General features: G+C 43.3%; 1 protein-coding gene across 1 annotated transcript in view; it reads right to left on the minus strand.

Annotated features, from left to right (window-relative positions):
• Positions 1 to 17,462, minus strand: part of LOC147712641 (cytochrome P450 2G1-like) — a 566,383-nt gene that overhangs the window by 184,753 nt on the left and 364,168 nt on the right. Inside the window, exon 5 of the mRNA XM_086923336.1 lies at positions 4,023 to 4,199. Coding sequence (XP_086779462.1) covers positions 4,023 to 4,199 — 177 coding nt within the window. The remainder of the gene's footprint in view (positions 1 to 4,022; positions 4,200 to 17,462) is intronic.

Raw genomic sequence — 17,462 nt, forward strand, 5'->3', positions numbered from 1 at the left:
CAAGATAAATTGCATTTTTAACCTTATAGGGGCTGTCATATGTGATGTTATTTGTACAGAGAACCATGGTTTTATCCCTATTTAGGGAATAGCCAGAGTAGGATCCGAAAACCTGGGTTATTTGCTCTATTTCTACCACTGCGTCAGCCGGATTGGTTGTAAGCACGGCGATATCATCGGCGTATGCCAGAATTTTAGTTCAGTAGGGGCCCACCTTAACTGGTTGTATTTGAGGGGAGGTAAGAAGCTTTAAAATTAAAGGATTAATTACTAGGGGGAATAATATCGGGGAGCATGGGCATCCCTGCCTAGTGCCTCTTTGTACCTCAACAAACTCTGACTCTGAGCCACCAATGGAAAGTTTAGCCCTTGGATTGATGTACAAAGCTTTTATGGCTTTAATAAAGCCAGGTCCAAAATTGTTGAATTCCATAATGTCCCATAAGAACTGCCAAGATACACGGTCAAATGCCTTTTCGGCATCGAGTAGAATCATCGACATTTTACCCCCGCGGCGCCCATGATGTCAAATAGGGAAATGACTCTGCGGGTATGATCAGTCGTGCCCCGCCCGGGAATAAAGCCATGCTGCCACGGGGATACAAGATGTTCGATGACCCTACTCAGCCGATTTGCAAGAATCTTAGCATATAGCTTTGAGTTAGAGTTTATGAGGGAGATAGGCCTGTATGATGATGGAAACTGAGGGGGTTTCCCCTTTTTAGGGAATATCGCTATGTTGGTATTTTTCCAGGAGTCTGGTGATTTTGAGTGGTATTGCACCCCCAGAAACAGGTCTAATAGGTAGGGTAGTATCTGCTTGCCCAAAGCCTTATATAAGTGTAAAGGGATCTTGTCAGGACCAGCAGCCTTCCCGTTAGCGAGGTCCGATAGTGCAATCTCTAGCTCTGTAGTTGTGATTTCTTTTTCGAGATCTTCCTTAACTGCTTGATCAATTTTTCTAGTTGATTCTGATTCAAGCAGCCACTCATTGAGAAAGGTTTTCGTATCTCTGGTAGGCTGGTGTTCATTTTCTCTTTGATAAAGATTTTGATAGTATTTTTGAAACACACCTACGCTGTCTTGAGTGAAAGTGTATTGTTGTCCCTCATATTCAATATGCTTTATTTTCTTGTATGTTTGCTTTTGTCGGGTTTTAAGGGCTAACTGTCTCCCTACATTTTCTCCTGATTCATAGATTTTATTTTTATTAGCTCAATATATTTCCGCCGCTTTTTGAGTTAACGAGCTATTAATTTCTGTTTTTAAAATCAATAACTTTTGTAGTGTATCAGAAGTTGATATTCCTTGCTGAATCTGACTAGCGTGTAGCGTTTCAAGGTTAGTGAGTTCCAGATTAAGCTGAGTGTTGATACTATCTTGAGTTTTTTTGCGTTTAGCTACGTACGATATAGTCTCCCCCCTCATTGCCGCCTTAAAACAGTCCCAGACAGTAAATCTAGGTTCGCTATATTGATTGCAATCAAAGAAGGATTGGGCCCATGATGTTATCTGGTCTATATATTCTGGGTTAACAAGGAGCTTGCGGTCAAATGACCATTGGATATTAGGTCTTTTAAAACTATCCAAATCAAAGAAAAGAGTAAGCGCATTGTGGTCGAAATGGTTTTAGGGGATTTAATTATGTCTATTAGGGCCAATTTCTGTAACGATGTCATGATGTAATCTAATCGGGCATACGTATTATGGGGATAGGAATAGTAGGTAAAGCCGTTATGGTTCTGTCTCAACATATCCCATACATCCAGTAAGTCATGACTGTCCATCAGATGGGATACTGCCCTATAAACCTTAGGTTTACGGCCGTTATAATTCTGGGGCAATTTATTATTTGCTAAATTCCCAATGTTCACATTAAAATCCCCACACAGAATTCATTGTATTAAAGTAATTTCTGGCGGTGGGTATGCTCATCTTTGGTGCTTTCGCCGTCGAATTACAGGCCGACAACCAGGAGTCCAATTTCAGGAGCTCTGGGGGGAAGGTAAGATGTGACCCTTGTTTTTGTAGCCACTCTGCTCCGAGATATAGCCGTGCTCCCCCTTAGAGTCAGCAGCCAGCTGAAGTAGTCTACGGGTCTACAAAGGACCTCCACATGTTTAGAGGGGGTTAACTAGCAAGAGAGTGTTGGGGTGCGGGGGCTCCCTTTTTATTCTGCTTGTTTTGCTCTGGGACGCCATCTTGTCAGAGCCTGCACTGCCCCCAGAACCGCTATCTGCAGCTAGCCCTCCTGCCTGTGAGTGTTCCTGTCTTTTTTGGACGGCTTTCAACTTTTAGAGCGAAGGGAAACACATTTATCGCAAGGTTAAAAAAATTGTTCTAGCGAGGGAGATTTACTGGGACATGCCCTTTTGTAAGTGTATGTTTGCTATCCGTCTGTACGAAGGAATTTGTTTAAATAACCTTGTATCTTTCTGTTCTTTAATTTCTTACCTCTCACGCATGATAATCCTGATTTGATAACCATGTAAATGTTCACTTGATTTACGATAGATTGGTAGTTGTAACTGGTGTTTTTTTAATATTTTTATTTCAAATCGAGTGTAGTTGGTGTATTGCTTTGTTTATATATAACAGTCTCTATTGGTGTTGTGGGGGAACAGGCCTTAAATCTTGATTAAAGTTGTGAGCAGTTTAGGCCTAACGTTGTCCGCTCTTTTGGAGCTGTGTGGTATTGTATCTACGCTTGTTTGTGGTGCATTCGTACCACATTATAACATATAGAACCTCTGTAATCATTTAACAACATTTTTGTTTACTGATGAGAATACGTTGCATAAAGTCAGTCCTCCCTACACGCTAAATCTAGGGGTGGCCAGCATACGGAAACGTTATATAATTTCACTTGAATTTAGGCTGCATTCTTTCTGTGTAACTGAACTGTGTTTTCTATTTAGGCAGTCACTTCAGTGTTAGATACCCTGGGGTTAATGCCCTCTTCATGATTTTCTTAAGATGGTGCCCATACGATTATTGCCTGAACATCGTTTCACTAATGTATGTACCTGCTTGGTTTGGCTAAAAAACAATACAAATCATTAATAGCAAAAAAAGTTTAATTCTGATAAAATGAAGGGTCTTTGGATTGACCCTAACCAACTTTTGAGACCCTCTCTATCCAATCTCCGGCCTAAATACTGTTCTGAGCCTCCTGACACAGAGAAGTCTGTCAAAACTGTGGGATACTATTTTGAGGTGGATCTTCCCTTGAAAAGACAATTTAATTATCTGTTTTCCACATGCTTCCTGATGTTACAGGCTTGGAGGCACATTCTACAAATCCTTCTAATGGCAGCTTACCAAGTTGCAGTCCAGGAGAAAATTGGGAGTCATCTGAACGACTTTGATTATCTCTTCCTTGGTGTATCATTGGACCTACTGAAAATACTCCAAACCATCCAAAATGTTGCAGCTAAATTTGCTCTAAGTCTTCCCTGGCACACCTCTTCTTCCACTGCATTGGATTAATTGCATTGGAACCCAGTGTAGAAAGGATCTTTTAAAATCCCTCGGACACGTTCATTGAGCATTTTATCACTCCGGTCCAATGTATCTCAGGAACAATTTCTTTCTTTATGTTCTGGGCCACATGGTCTGCTCTATCAATGCATGCCTTCTGTCTGTGACCAGATTCAATTGGACTTGGTCCAATGGAAGTGCTTTTAAACTTTGAAAGACCTTTCTGGTGAGACAGCCTACAACGTAGCCCATGCTGCTTTTTGGTAAAGGTTTGTAGACTGGGCCTTATGAACAGAACTCTTGTTTCTGTGTCATAATTCGTTTTGTCTCCTAGTGTTCAGATACCTGCATAGTTAACAGTGAGCTTACCAAAATGCCTAACAGGAGATTTGAGACTAAGAAAGGACAGAACTAACGTTATATGTTTTACTTTGAGAAATGTATTTGAAATACATGTGCACACTTGTTATCCTTCTATATTCACTCTCATTTCATGTTGTATTACTATTGCCTTATAAATGCAAACTCCATAGCTTTCTTACCTCCTTCATTTTTATGAGGAAGCAGTCAATATAGTCACGAGGAGAATTTGGATCCAATGTTTCTTGATTAATTTTCACTCTTCTTTCAACAAATTTTTCAAGACAGCACATTACTTCATGTATTTTCTTGTGAGGTCCAGGTAAATATTCCAGGATATCTGTGTACATGCTGTAAAGCTATAAAAAGTTTGGAGAAAATTAATTAATAATTACATTACAATTGAAAGTAATCTCTGTCCATGTGTGTGTGTGTTTGTGTGTGGGGTGTGTGAGTGAGTGTGCATTCCTCTCTCTTGCTTTACACATGAACATAGTAGGGTGTGGGGAGAGATTGGTCCTTTAACTGATACGAACGTAGTAGGGTGGTGGGAGAGATTGGTCTTTTAACTGATACCTCTCACTTGAATGACAGGGTCCATAACCGGGTGTACAGAAGGACTGGCTTCTCCACTAAGACCTCTCTCAGAGGTGACAGATGCACATACAAGGGAGTGTGGAAGGGTTTCCCTCCACTGAGACCTCCACTCTAGGATAACAGATGTGCATAGTAGGGTATGAACAGAGACTGTCCTCTCTCCTTGATCACAAGTTTATATCGTAGAGTGTGGGAAGGAGCTGGCCTCTCTGCTGCACCGTGTTCCAGTTCCCTGACGCGTTTCGGCTTATCCCAGCCTTTCTCAAAGTTACACTAGTGATATGGCCCTTTCTTTTGAAAGGTACATCATATCATAGATGGAAGACATCTATGTTTCATTAGTCTTTTTTCAGGATTTTTTTTTTCATGTTTCTTTTTCAATAAAATGCATTTAGTGTAACAGAATCATGATGATGTTATAAACATAATCATTTATATAAAAATGTAAACCAATAGTTCCTATAAAAATTCATTTACAGGAAAAAGATGTCTTCACACTTATTTCAACCTTATTTGAAGTGTACAAGATTTTGGCCTGGGAACCAGGAGGTCTAGATGGATCTCATAGTATCTTTGGCCAGTGCTCCTGATTTACTATCCTCTGACTTCAATTGTTTCCGTTACTTGGTGATCTTTTGGAGACCATCTTCTACCAAGTCGCTAGCTGCAAGTCATTTCCTCAAATTGATAATTAAAATGTATATTCAAGATGAAATTGATATGAATCTTTACAGCTTTGGTAAATAAATACATATGTATATATACAAATCCTATCCAATGCCTAAGGGTAAAACCACTCCCAACAGATAATTAATATATACTAAAATTAATTAATTAAATATGTCATAAGTTGTATCAAAAATAGTTGTTTTTTCTCCCTAGGGTATAAATACTCAAGAACATATGGCTACAAAATATTAATAACGTAAATTCATCATATCAAGCTATTCATTTGATCAATAAATACATCAATAACATCAAACGAGAGGTGCTGCTGGCAAAGCAGTTACATAATGTGGGCAGTTTAGGTCTCCTGATCTATATATCTACTCAATAAAACAGATATAGACTACTCCAAGATGGCATATGGAGAAGACAACATTAAATTATCAGTAGTCAACCCAGATGCACTTCTAACTCTTCATCCTTTTTTTAAACCAGCTGGAAATTTTGTATGTAGGTTTAAGATATACCTAGACTCAAGGCGCCTCAAATTATTTACCATATTCTCTCCTCTTATATTCGGGACATCTCTGTCTACTACAAAGTAGTTCAGTAATCACGGGTCACTCTCATGCTGATCACAAAAGTGTCTAGCCACCAAGGAGGTAAAATCATGATTTCCTATTACTGTTAAAATGTATTAAAATACATAAAACCAAAAGCCAATCCACTATTCCTATATAAGAAATGTACCATCTTGTGAGCGGCTGATTGGGGAAGCAGAGGGATTGCATGCTTTGGAGACTTTGTACAATGAGAGTGAGGGAGAGGATTCCCATGTTGACATGGAACATATAATGGAAAATATGAGGATTGATAATAGATCAGCCAGTGGGAGTGGTTTTAAAATGAAATCACATTCTATTCCCCTAACTGTACATGACAATTTGGATGTGTTCCACGAAATGCTAATCAAAGATTTGATGAGGCTGAGAAAATCTGGTGGGGTCTTATACAGATAATCTAATGGTGGAATGTAGGAAAATGTTACGATCCTTGAAGAATGATACCTCTATTATTATCAAGATAAGTGATAAAGGAGGTAATGTGGTTGTGATGGATGCAGATTTATATCACTAGGAAGCCATGAGACAACTGGGGGATGTGATTTGTAATGAGGTGATAACCATGAATGAGTATAGAACTAGTGTAGATACTTATTAGGTACAACTTAAAAGATGGTATGATGAAACGGTTTTGGAACAGGATGTATACAATTTCTTAAAATCTGAATATCCGAGAATTTCATTGTTTTATTTATTACCCACAGTGCATAATGGTCTACAGGATCCACCAGGGAGGCCCATTGTTTCTTCCAATGGAAGTTTTTTTGCGAACACTGCCATTTATATAACCCTGGGTGGAGTATTATGCTACGCTCGCGTAGTTTGCAATGTTTGCGCTACTTCCTACTACGCGAATTGCACGTAGCACAGAGCAAACACCCGTAGAGTGGTTTCTCCTTCCAAACTTCGAATCGCAATCACATCCTCCTTCATATGGGTGCACCACAGCTGGAATGGCTCCAACCTACACATCCATTCCAAGTCTCTCGACACATGAGAAAGAGTGGGCACTCCAGACGGGGAAAGAATGAATTATTTTATTGTTATTCACAGTGCTCCAGGTCCCTGACGCATTTTGGCTGATCCCAGCCTTTCCCAAAGTTACACTCGCCATAGGGCCCTTTCTTTTGAAAGGTACAGCATATTAAAGATATGGAAGACATCTATGTTTCATTAGTATTTTTTTATTTTTTTTATTTTTTTTTCATTTTTCTTTTTTCAATAAAATGCATTTATTGCAACACAATCATGTTGCTGGTATACACAATCATTTATATCAAAATTCAAACCAATTTTTCCTATTATTATAACATTAATTTAGAGGAAAAAGATGTATTCACACTTAATTCAACCTTATTTGAAGTGTACAAGATTTTGGCCTGAGAACCAGGAGGTCTATATGGAACTTATAGTATATATATATATATATATTAACTACTGGTGGTCGCCAGTAGGTAGTCATTGTTAGGATCTTGTTTCTATTCAAAAAGTGCTTTTTCTTTTGCCAATATCTTTGGTGCAGTTTGACGAATCTTTGTGAAATTTTTAAAGATAATGGGGTGCTCCGGCCAGCTCCTGTTTTGAAATTTCTTCAAGTGATTCATCAATCGGGGCAGAGAAAAAAGGGGGTCACAAAACACGTTTTTTCCATGTTCATTTCTATAGGAAACTTTAGACAAGGGCCCCAAAAAGTTGTATCTAAAAAAAAAGAATTGGCTGGATTAGAGTAGGGTCCATGAATCCCGCCAGAAAAAAATACCCGGGACATTGTAGTTTGCTATGGCAGGGAGGGAGCACTGCTCCTGCCCTGCCGTAGCAAACATCTGCTTTGCTTCATGTACGTGAGAGCAGGAAAACTGCTCTTGCTTCCATGAAGTGAAGCAAAATTGCTTTTGGGTAAAGGGAGCTGCATGTTAGCAGCTCCTTTTACCCAAAAACAATGTTGGCTTCCTCAGAAGGCTTGGACGGTTTGGCCCAGGAGGTGCCACTCGGCCCCACTCCCTTTTTATTTTGTTAGAAAACAAAATGGCCAGGCCCCAGGGTATGGGGTCTTTGGGGCCAAAAATAGCTTCAGGAAGGGGGCTTTAAATGTAGTTTAAAAACAAAAATAGAAGTTGCCATGCCCCAGGAGATGGGGTCCAGGGGCCGAAAATGATCTCAGGAGGGAGGCCTGAAAACTGCTCTCACTTCCATGAAGCGAAGCAGAATTTCTTTTTGGCAAAGGGAGCTGCATGTTGGCAGCTTCCTTTGCTAAAAAGTAATACCGGCTCCCTCAAAACATCGACTATAGGTGCCGCCTCCCTTCAGGATCTATGTCATGAAAAATTCTCCTGATGAAAGTAGGTGCCTCTGCATTTTTTGACATTGTAATAACCTTGATAATATAACTTAGGGCATATCACGGTGATAAACTATAATATTCAATATAGCCAGACCTTTAGTTTTACTTTTGCCTCGATCTATATATCACTCCAATTTCTCCAAAACTGATTACCCATGGCTTGCGATCAGAAAAGAGTCACTGCATGATTGTATACCTGACGAATACCTTTGCGATCCACAAGTGTTGCACATAAAACCTCTTCATGCATGGACAATTAGCCAATTTTGCACTAATTGATGATACATTGATAATTGCTACTTCCACATCAATATAGACCTTCTATTGATTTTGAATTAGTTGTGTACCCTTTACCTTTTTCTTCACAGGCACAGAAACTATGACGGTAAATAACCGTAAGTGATATTCCTTTGCGCAGCTTAGCCTGTGTGCTTAGTTCAACGTGAGCTCCGGATTCATTATGAGCAGCGGGTCCTGAAGAAAGCCATTTTAATTAATATATTTGGCTGAAACATATAGACCACCACACAATAAACTCACTTTTGCACAAGAATTGTCGAGACGTGTGGGACCGGTGTTTCACTCACATCCACCAACAATTTAAATGTTTACCCCTACCCCAGAAACCATATATTAAAAGGATTAGGTATCCTGTAGGTTGTTTTAATCTATCACTATCACAGTATTCACTTTTCACAAAAAACAAAAAAAAACAGCTCCGCTGTGATCAGGCACCGAACCACCTCTGGAAGGCACTCGGCCTTCTGGGTGGGAACCGATGATGAAGCATGCCACCAACTAGGTTGGTGGGTGAGGGTTCTTCTAAAAAAAACAAATGGTTTTTCTGTCAAGGAGTCTTAAATGCAAAAAGAAATGTTTGGTAATGCAATAATCTAATTCGAACACCAAATGTGTATTTTGTAGAGCATAGTTTTATGCTTGTTCTCTTTGTTTAGATATCTATACCCAGGGGAGACAAACAAGCTCTCTATTTTTCCTCCTCATTTGTTTTTTGTATATATATATATTCACTGAAAAAACCATAGGTTATAGACCATATATAGTTAGGAATTAGCATTTACAAAACCTTATTTTATTCACACAAAACCATTGAAATTCGCATATATAGTTAGTTGCACTAACTATATATCGCGCACCCGCAATCCACTGCTGATCATGTGACATATTACATCATTCATGACATGGTCAGTGACATCACTGATGACATCTCAAATGACATCACTGATGACATCACTGATGACATCTCAAATGACATCACTGATGACATCACTGATGACATCTCATTTGACATTACTGATCACATCACTGATGACATCATTCATGTGATAATACGATGAACCTCTTCAGACTCTAATATAACCTTAGATACACTCAGTGTAAACAGACATTCACAGACTGTCACTCATCCATGGAGTTACTCACACACCTAGTCAGTCATGCAAAGAATCAATCACACCTCAATTTCCTCAACTATACAGTTATACACACCTTACTTATTCAAACATATACTAACACATATTTACTCTTTTATACAATCCCTGATACAAGTTCACAATGATCCATACAGCCACTCACACATTCACTGGCTCTTATGCACAGTTATTTATATATGTCAACTCTCACATGTACTGTGTTTTACATATGTACTTACTTTGACATGTAGCACTGAGATATCCATTCACTCACCAATACACTCATGCACACAGTCAACCACCCATACAGCTGTTTCCACATGCACTTTTGAACCCATACATCTAGTGAATCAACTGCTCACACATCTATGCACAGAGTCATACACCTCCCAGCCACCCACACACACACTCAGTCTCCCATACAAATACTTGGGCAACCAATCAATAATCAATATAGTTACTCATATAGCTACTGATCAACACATGCAGCAGTTTACAGAACAACAGACATAATGATGCACAGATTAAGACAGTTTAGTCACTAACCCATGCACTCAGTGAGACACATTTAATCACTCACTCATATACAGTCAGTCATGCACCTACTAAATCCTTCATCCAGACACTTATACATCCACTCATTCTTCAATATGTAAGACATATTTTAACTTTAAAGAAACATACAGTTACTGGATGTTGTCATCAGTGATGTCATTTGAGATGTCATCAGTGATGTCATCAGTGATGTCACTGACCATGTCATGAATGATGTAATATGTGACATGATCAGCAGTGGATTGCGGGTGCGCGATATATAGTTAGTGCAACTAACTATATATGCGAATTTCAATGGTTTTGTGTGAGTAAAATAAGGTATTGTAAATGCTAATTCCTAACTATATATGGTCTATAACCTATGGTTTTTTCAGTGAATTTTCAAGGTTTTGTAAATGCTAATTCCTAACTATCTATGGTCTATAACCTATGTTTTTTTCAGTGAATTTCAATGGTTTTTTAATAGCAAATATCAAAAGCTGTAAAATGTATTCTTCTTTCTAAAGGACAAATATATTTTATATGTATTTAATATAATTTTTTTATGTATATGAATTTTTGGAGGGCACGAATTTATCAACTATCATGCTGAAGAAGAGTGTGGGGGAAAAAAAACAAAGAGGAGGACTAAGAGGAAAGAACAATTAGTTCAAAAATACAATTGCTTTAAAGCATGAAGTGCTTTTCCACACATTTACATTTAGATAACCCATATTAGAACATACAAAATATCTACAGAGGAGACGGTGTACATTGAATTTTAGACTCTTCATTGGTACCTACATGTTGGTACTTACATCACCCACACAACACAACAGCTCTATTCAGAGCTACCCTACCTCAAAGCACTCTAAAATATTATTTTACTATTTCCCTTGGTGTTCCCCTTGTTACGCTTTCCGGAACGCTACCCGGTGCGCGGACCGGGCGCTAACCGTGTGAATATTTGAAAAAAAAGGTGTTTTTTTTACATATATGGGCCTCCTCAGCCACCCTTAGAAAACCTAGGGGGTCAGGATATGTCTCCCGTGCCCCCTTATACCCATTCCCAACATTGTTTATCCTCCATCTTGTGACTAAATTCGTCCGAAACACAAGATGGCGGACTCCTTTTACGCTACCGGTGAGCTACCCGGTTCGCGTAACACGCTTCCACCGCGAAAAATCCAAAAAAAAATGATTTTATTTTTTTGCCCCGCGGGGCCCTTTAATAGCCCCCACATCAATCCTAGGGGGTCAGGAGGGGTCTACCTTGCCCCCTTTCATTCATTTCCCCCTTCGTTTATTTCCACCTCTTGTCTTTCGATCCTACCGTATTTATTAAAATATGAAACAAAAATTAAAACATTAAAATAACAGTTTCATATCATGTACAATTTTCATTTATCCATTGCGATGTTTATTGGCTAACTTAACAAATCTCTAATACATCCATAATGGGTGGCGCCCCACCTCTAGGGATCTTCCAATTACTGCTCACCGATCATGACCTTACCGCCACAGGCCGGATAGTTGACCAGCTATCCGGACCCCCCACAAACTCCTACTAAAGGTCATGAACTCACAAACCCCTTAACCATGCTATGAAGTCTCCTATGAGTAAGACGTTCCCCTCCCGGGACAAATGGACCCCATCTTCGAGATACATGTGGCCCCCCCGAATACATCCATGCGGAATACAATGCAACTGTCCTGAACGAAACAACCTACTAAGTTTGTTATTGACTTTCTTAACCGAATGCTTCAGAGCTGTCACAGAGAGGGCCCCCCGCCACACCTTCCTGGGAATCATGTGTGACCATGCTATCACGCACCCTGGAACCCTTCTCGCCAACCAACTCACAGTGCTTAGAATTCGCTCGAGCAGTGCTCGTCGACCAATGGACACCAAATCATTTCCCCCCAGGTGTACTATGATTACAATCGGCGGTGACCTTGTCCGCCCTAACAGTCCCTCCATAAAACATTGAAATTGGTCAATACAGAGCCCGCCCCTTCCGTGGAAGGTCACCCTGTACCCGTATTCCCCAGCCACGTGAATCATGTCACCTGCTTTGAATACGTCCCCAGCACGCCACACGTATGAGTGGCCAACGACCTACACCACTCTTTCCTCAGCCGGTGATCTTTGACCGCTGGTCCCCAGGTGTCGGGTCAACTGCACAGTCCGCCCCGCAAAGCCTGCTCGCAAAACTGTAAACCAAACAGAAAGAAGAAGCATGAGCGCATGACATTGGCTTCACAACATGTGCAACCGCACATACCTTTTATAACAGCTGGAGGACCAACGCCCCAATTGTTTCACTTTTTCAACACTCAGCCCCCTGGCTGTAGCCTCTGTAGCAGCCCCTATCCGGAAGGAATGGGTCCCAAAATCGCTCGGGTCCAAGCCCGCTGCCGCGATTGCCATTGTTAGCACCCGCTGAAACTGAAACCTAGTCAGCGGGGTGGCGTCGTTGTGTCTCAGCAAGCTTCCCCCCCACGATACTGCCCTTTGCGCCAAATATGCCTCCACGCATTTGACCGGGCACGTGTGGGACCCTTGAATGCGCTGGACCACTACACTGTCCCCGATAGCCCCCTGATCGGTTTTGGACCTGGCTATTGTGACTACCATTGAATCACCATTGATCAGAATGTGTTCTCGACACAAACCTCCCTCCGTATCCTGCTTGTTCTTTGCTACCAGCTCGCTAACCCGCATAGTCCCATGGAATGCTAATGCAAAAGCGGCCCGGAACAGTACTGCCTCTGACTGGGATGAACATGTCGCAGGGAGTACGGACATTAACAGGGATAATCTCTCTAGCCCGATCGGGCGCCTTACGTCCCTTCTACGACCCTCGAGCCGTTGCCAACCACGCAGCGCCTTCTTTACTAGAAAGGATGATGTGGGGTCCTTGATGCCATGCGCCTGCGCCATGAAGGCAATGGCGGCCCGGTGCATATTGGCCGTTGCCGCTGATCGGCCTGCCTGGGGGAGTGACACTAGGAACTTCAGGACATATTCTTCCTGCCCCCAATGATCCCCCCTAGCTGTACCCAAAAATGACCAATAGGAACGGAACGCCCCTTCGTATGCCTTCCTTGTCCTGGGCGCTAGACTTGCTCCCATGAGGTCCTGTAATCCGGGGCACCGAGTGACCAGAGAGCTTCGGGAAATGGTGCCGCCACCAAGTCCGCGGAAGGAAGATAACCCCTGAAGGCCTGCATGTGGGAACGAGATAGTGCATCAGCCGCCTGGTTCAGTACACCCGGCACGTGCTTTGCCCTAAAGTGGACGTTCAACCCCAAACACAGTAGAACAATTTCCTTCAGTAATCTCAAAATCCATCTGCAGCGTGCTGCTTGATTATTGATACATTCAACCACAGTCATGTTGTCGGACCAAAACACTACAGTGCGATCTCGAAACCCATCCGGCCATGTCTTTAAGGCCACAAAAATGGGGAACAGCTCAAGAAACCCAATGTTACCTGTGAGCCCACTGTCGTGCCACCACGTCGGCCATGTTTGTGCCGACCATCGATTACCGAAGATGGCGCCAAATTCCACGCTCCCCGCCGAATCGGTCCATAAACCCAGCTCCTCGAAGGAGACTGGTGGCTTGTTCCACACGACACGACGGTTGAAATCCGCCAGAAATGCCAACCATATGCGCATATCCTGGCGAACCTCTACAGACAGTCTTGTGCGGTGGTGCCCTTCCTTGAGACCGACCATGGCTTGTGCAATAGAGCGGGAAAAGGGGCGAGCCATAGGTATCACTCTAAGGGCAAAGTTAAGCTGGCCCACTGCTTGTTGCAACTGATGAAGAGTAACCTTTTCTTTGCTGATACGCAATTCTAGAGAGGCCCTAAATTTCTTTACTTTCTCCCTGGGCAGACGGAAGCATCCCTCCACTGAATCGAGCTCAATTCCAAGAAACTCAAGTGAAGTAGATGGCCCCACAGTCTTCCCCGGTGCCAATGGCACGCCGAATCGTTTCATGAGATCGCAAAATTTCATTAACGCCTGTGCACATTCCGTGTCACCGGCTGACCCCAAGAACAAGAAATCATCAAGGTAATGCATAACCTGCTTATAACCCGTAGCTCTGGTGAACGCCCATTGCAAAAAACCACTGAATTTTTCAAAATAAGCACAAGAGATGGAGCAACCCATTGGCATACATTTATCCATGTAGTAGCGTCCTTGAAACACAAAACCTAGCAGACGCTGATCCTGAGGGTGTACCGGGAGCAACCGGAACGCTGACTCAATATCCGATTTGGCCATCAGCGCTCCGTGCCCCAGGCGATTCAACATGGCGACGGCCTCATCGAAGGATGCATACCGCACCGAACAAACTCCTGGGTCAATCGCATCATTCACCGAGAGACCCTTCTGAGCCGACAAGTTATGGATCAACCTAAACTCACCTGGGTCCTTCTTGGGAACTACTCCCAACGGTGAACAAATGAAGTTAGCGACTGGCGGTCGCCCGTATGGGCCAGCAACCCGGCCACGGGCCACCTCCTTTGCAATCTTAGCCTGCACCACCGCCGTATTCTGCTGAACCGATAATTGGTTTTTACACAGCGATTGCCCCCGAAAATCCCCCGCCGGGATGTGGAAACCATACAAGAAACCGTCTCACAACACCCCAGCGGAGACATGATCAGGGTATTCATTCAGCCAAGGGATCATTGCCATGATGTCTACGGCGGTAGGTAGTGGTGCCCCCCGGTCGATGTTAGACCTGTTTGGACCCTCCTCTACCCCCTGTATCACCATTCTTGGCTCTGCACGAACTCTCAGGGTGTGACGATTGTCCGCACCCCGCACACTCATGCCTGAACTTACATGACCCTTGTGGCCTCGTGCACTTGCCTCTGTTGAAGCTCCAACAGACCCCTTTCCTACCCGAATTCCCACCATTCCTTGATTGATGGTCACTATTGGTGCTTGCTCGAAAGGGCGCCGCCGCATAATGGCGGGCGGGCTCCGCCCCATTCCCGCCAAGCGAAGACGACTTCGTCGTGCCCGGCATGAGCTGCTTCTGCCACGAGATGGAGTCGAAACAATCCCACGTCAGAGATGAGTCGTGCTCCTTGGACTTACGAAACTTGCTATCATAACCCAACCATTGATTGCCTTCATATGTCTCATAGAAACCCATTATACGTGTCTGGTAGCAGGCCAATTCAGTCAACACTTCAGGCTTACGCTCCCCCATGATCGCAGTGAACATCGCAAATGCCCTGCCCCAATTGGCAATCGTCTCATCCACCCTGAATGCCGCCATTTTTGCGCGCCATACGCTCGGGTGCAACAAGTCCTTCTGACTTTTGACATGCTCTATTTTGTGGTGGTCTGTTAATAGAGAAAACATATTCACATATTTATCAGCCCAAATCATTTCTTTCGTGGCCAGCGGAATATGTTGGACCACCCTTTCCCTCCTCGAGGGCAACGACCCCTCCCCTGCCATCGGCAACAGCTGCTTACCCGAATCGGCGGCTGATCCTGCTGATGTTCCAACGCCAGACGCCGGTCGTTCCGAGGGAACCTGGGAGGAAACAATAGGGAGATTCGCCTTCGCAGCATCTCCCGATTGCCGCAACTGCTTCATTAGTAACCTGGCCTCTTCGGCCTTGTCTCCTGGCGCCGTAGTACCCTTCGTATTTCTTCCCAGCCATGCGGCCAACTGGGCGGCCAACTCCGGAGGCATATCCCCCTCATTATTGGGCGTAACTACCACGGGGATCGGTTGTCCCGCGTCCGGGATCGGAAGGGGGGCCTCCACTGGACTAACCAGGCTTGCCGGGGTGACTCGGGAACTGGGGCTTCCCCCCCTGCCGCCCCATTCCTGGCCCTTTTACCTCTCCCTGCGGGGACTACTCCCGGCAATGCTGGTCCGATGACCTTCTTCGGTCTGCCCATATTGTTCATTGCCGCCATCTGTTTCTTCATGTTCGCCATGTCCTTAACCAGCATGCGAAGCTTTTGATCGGTCCCAACCTTCTTTCCGACCTTCTTGCCAGGCATTGTCGTCGGTTATTCGCTGAAAGAGAAACACAAAAATTACAAGTTCTCAAAATTGGCTCCTTGTTCCGTCGAGGGCTCACGTGCAACGCGGAGGTGCAGCTTCCAAGCACAGGAACAAGAGGATGCTTCTTTGAATTGTTGCTCCTTTTATTCCTCTTCGGGAGGGCGTGTACCCTCCTCTGGTACGCCTTCAGGGCGTGGCCAACGGTGTAGGTGTCTAGGACAACCCCTCTTGGGTGGGAAAAAGCGCGCCCCGGCTACGCCGCTTCGGGCATACCAGCCGGGACACGCCCCCCGCCCAAAATGGCTTCCCGGGGGGATCAGGGCACCCGACCATACGTTCGGGGGGACCGAATTGGTCGCCCCTTTCCAATAACATTTCTATGGCAAAATTAAACCCCTCATTTTGTTCCTTTTCAAATTAAATGTATTAAGTGTTACCACTTTAATCCAATCAAGATGACTTCAGGTGTGCCATACTTTTGTCATAAGTAAGACTGTTAGCGTTCTAGTTGTTCTTTAGAACACTCTGAGACAATCTGTCATTGGGCTATAGTTGGGCTACATCTGGCTGATATTTGGGCTACATTTGTTTTTTTTGTCTCTGGTGGCCATCTGTGGGCTACATTGGGCTACATTTGGGCTCTAACATATATATAGCCCAATGTAGCCCAATATATATTTTTCAAAGTTAATTTTCGTAAAAACCACTGAAGCATATATCTTGAGATATAGCAAAGGCACATCGGGCTACCAGTCCCTACAATTTTGCCAAGTTTTGTGGAAATCCATTCAGCCGTTCGAGCTAAAAGTGAGTCCAACCGCCCTATGGAAAACTCAATGTTAAAAACACGTTTTGGGACCCCCCTTTTTTCTCGGCCCCCGCTTGACGAAACCCCCCCCAAACTTTCAGGGGACGCTCGGAAATAAAATGTGGCATTTTCCTGAAAATTTCAGCCAATTCCGTCCATCAACGCCAAAGTTATTCAACATAGAATTTTCAGAAATCCCTATTCAAAAAAATCCTAACTATATATACCTACTGGCGACCGCCAGTAGGTAATATATATATTGCACTACAGATACCATCATACCCAGCAACAGGAAGTGACCTGAAAAAGAACGGACCATTGGAGGCCTGAAAACATTTAAATTATCGTGCACCTGTGGTAGCAAACCGGCTTTCCCAGAAGAACGGTGTTTCACAACTGAAGAAGTTCAAAGGTGAACTAAACGCGTCTTGTGCAATGCCGTGCTGAAAATGCAGTCAAAGAAATAAAAGAAAATTGGCCAATATTTGGTTGTCGTGTGCGGCTCCCCCTTCCTCTGCGGGGGAAAACAGTTCGAATATATGATCGGCTTGGTTCCGCCGAAGGA

Source organism: Lissotriton vulgaris, chromosome 5, assembly GCF_964263255.1.
Source record: "Lissotriton vulgaris chromosome 5, aLisVul1.2, whole genome shotgun sequence".
Lineage (NCBI taxonomy): Eukaryota > Metazoa > Chordata > Amphibia > Caudata > Salamandridae > Lissotriton > Lissotriton vulgaris.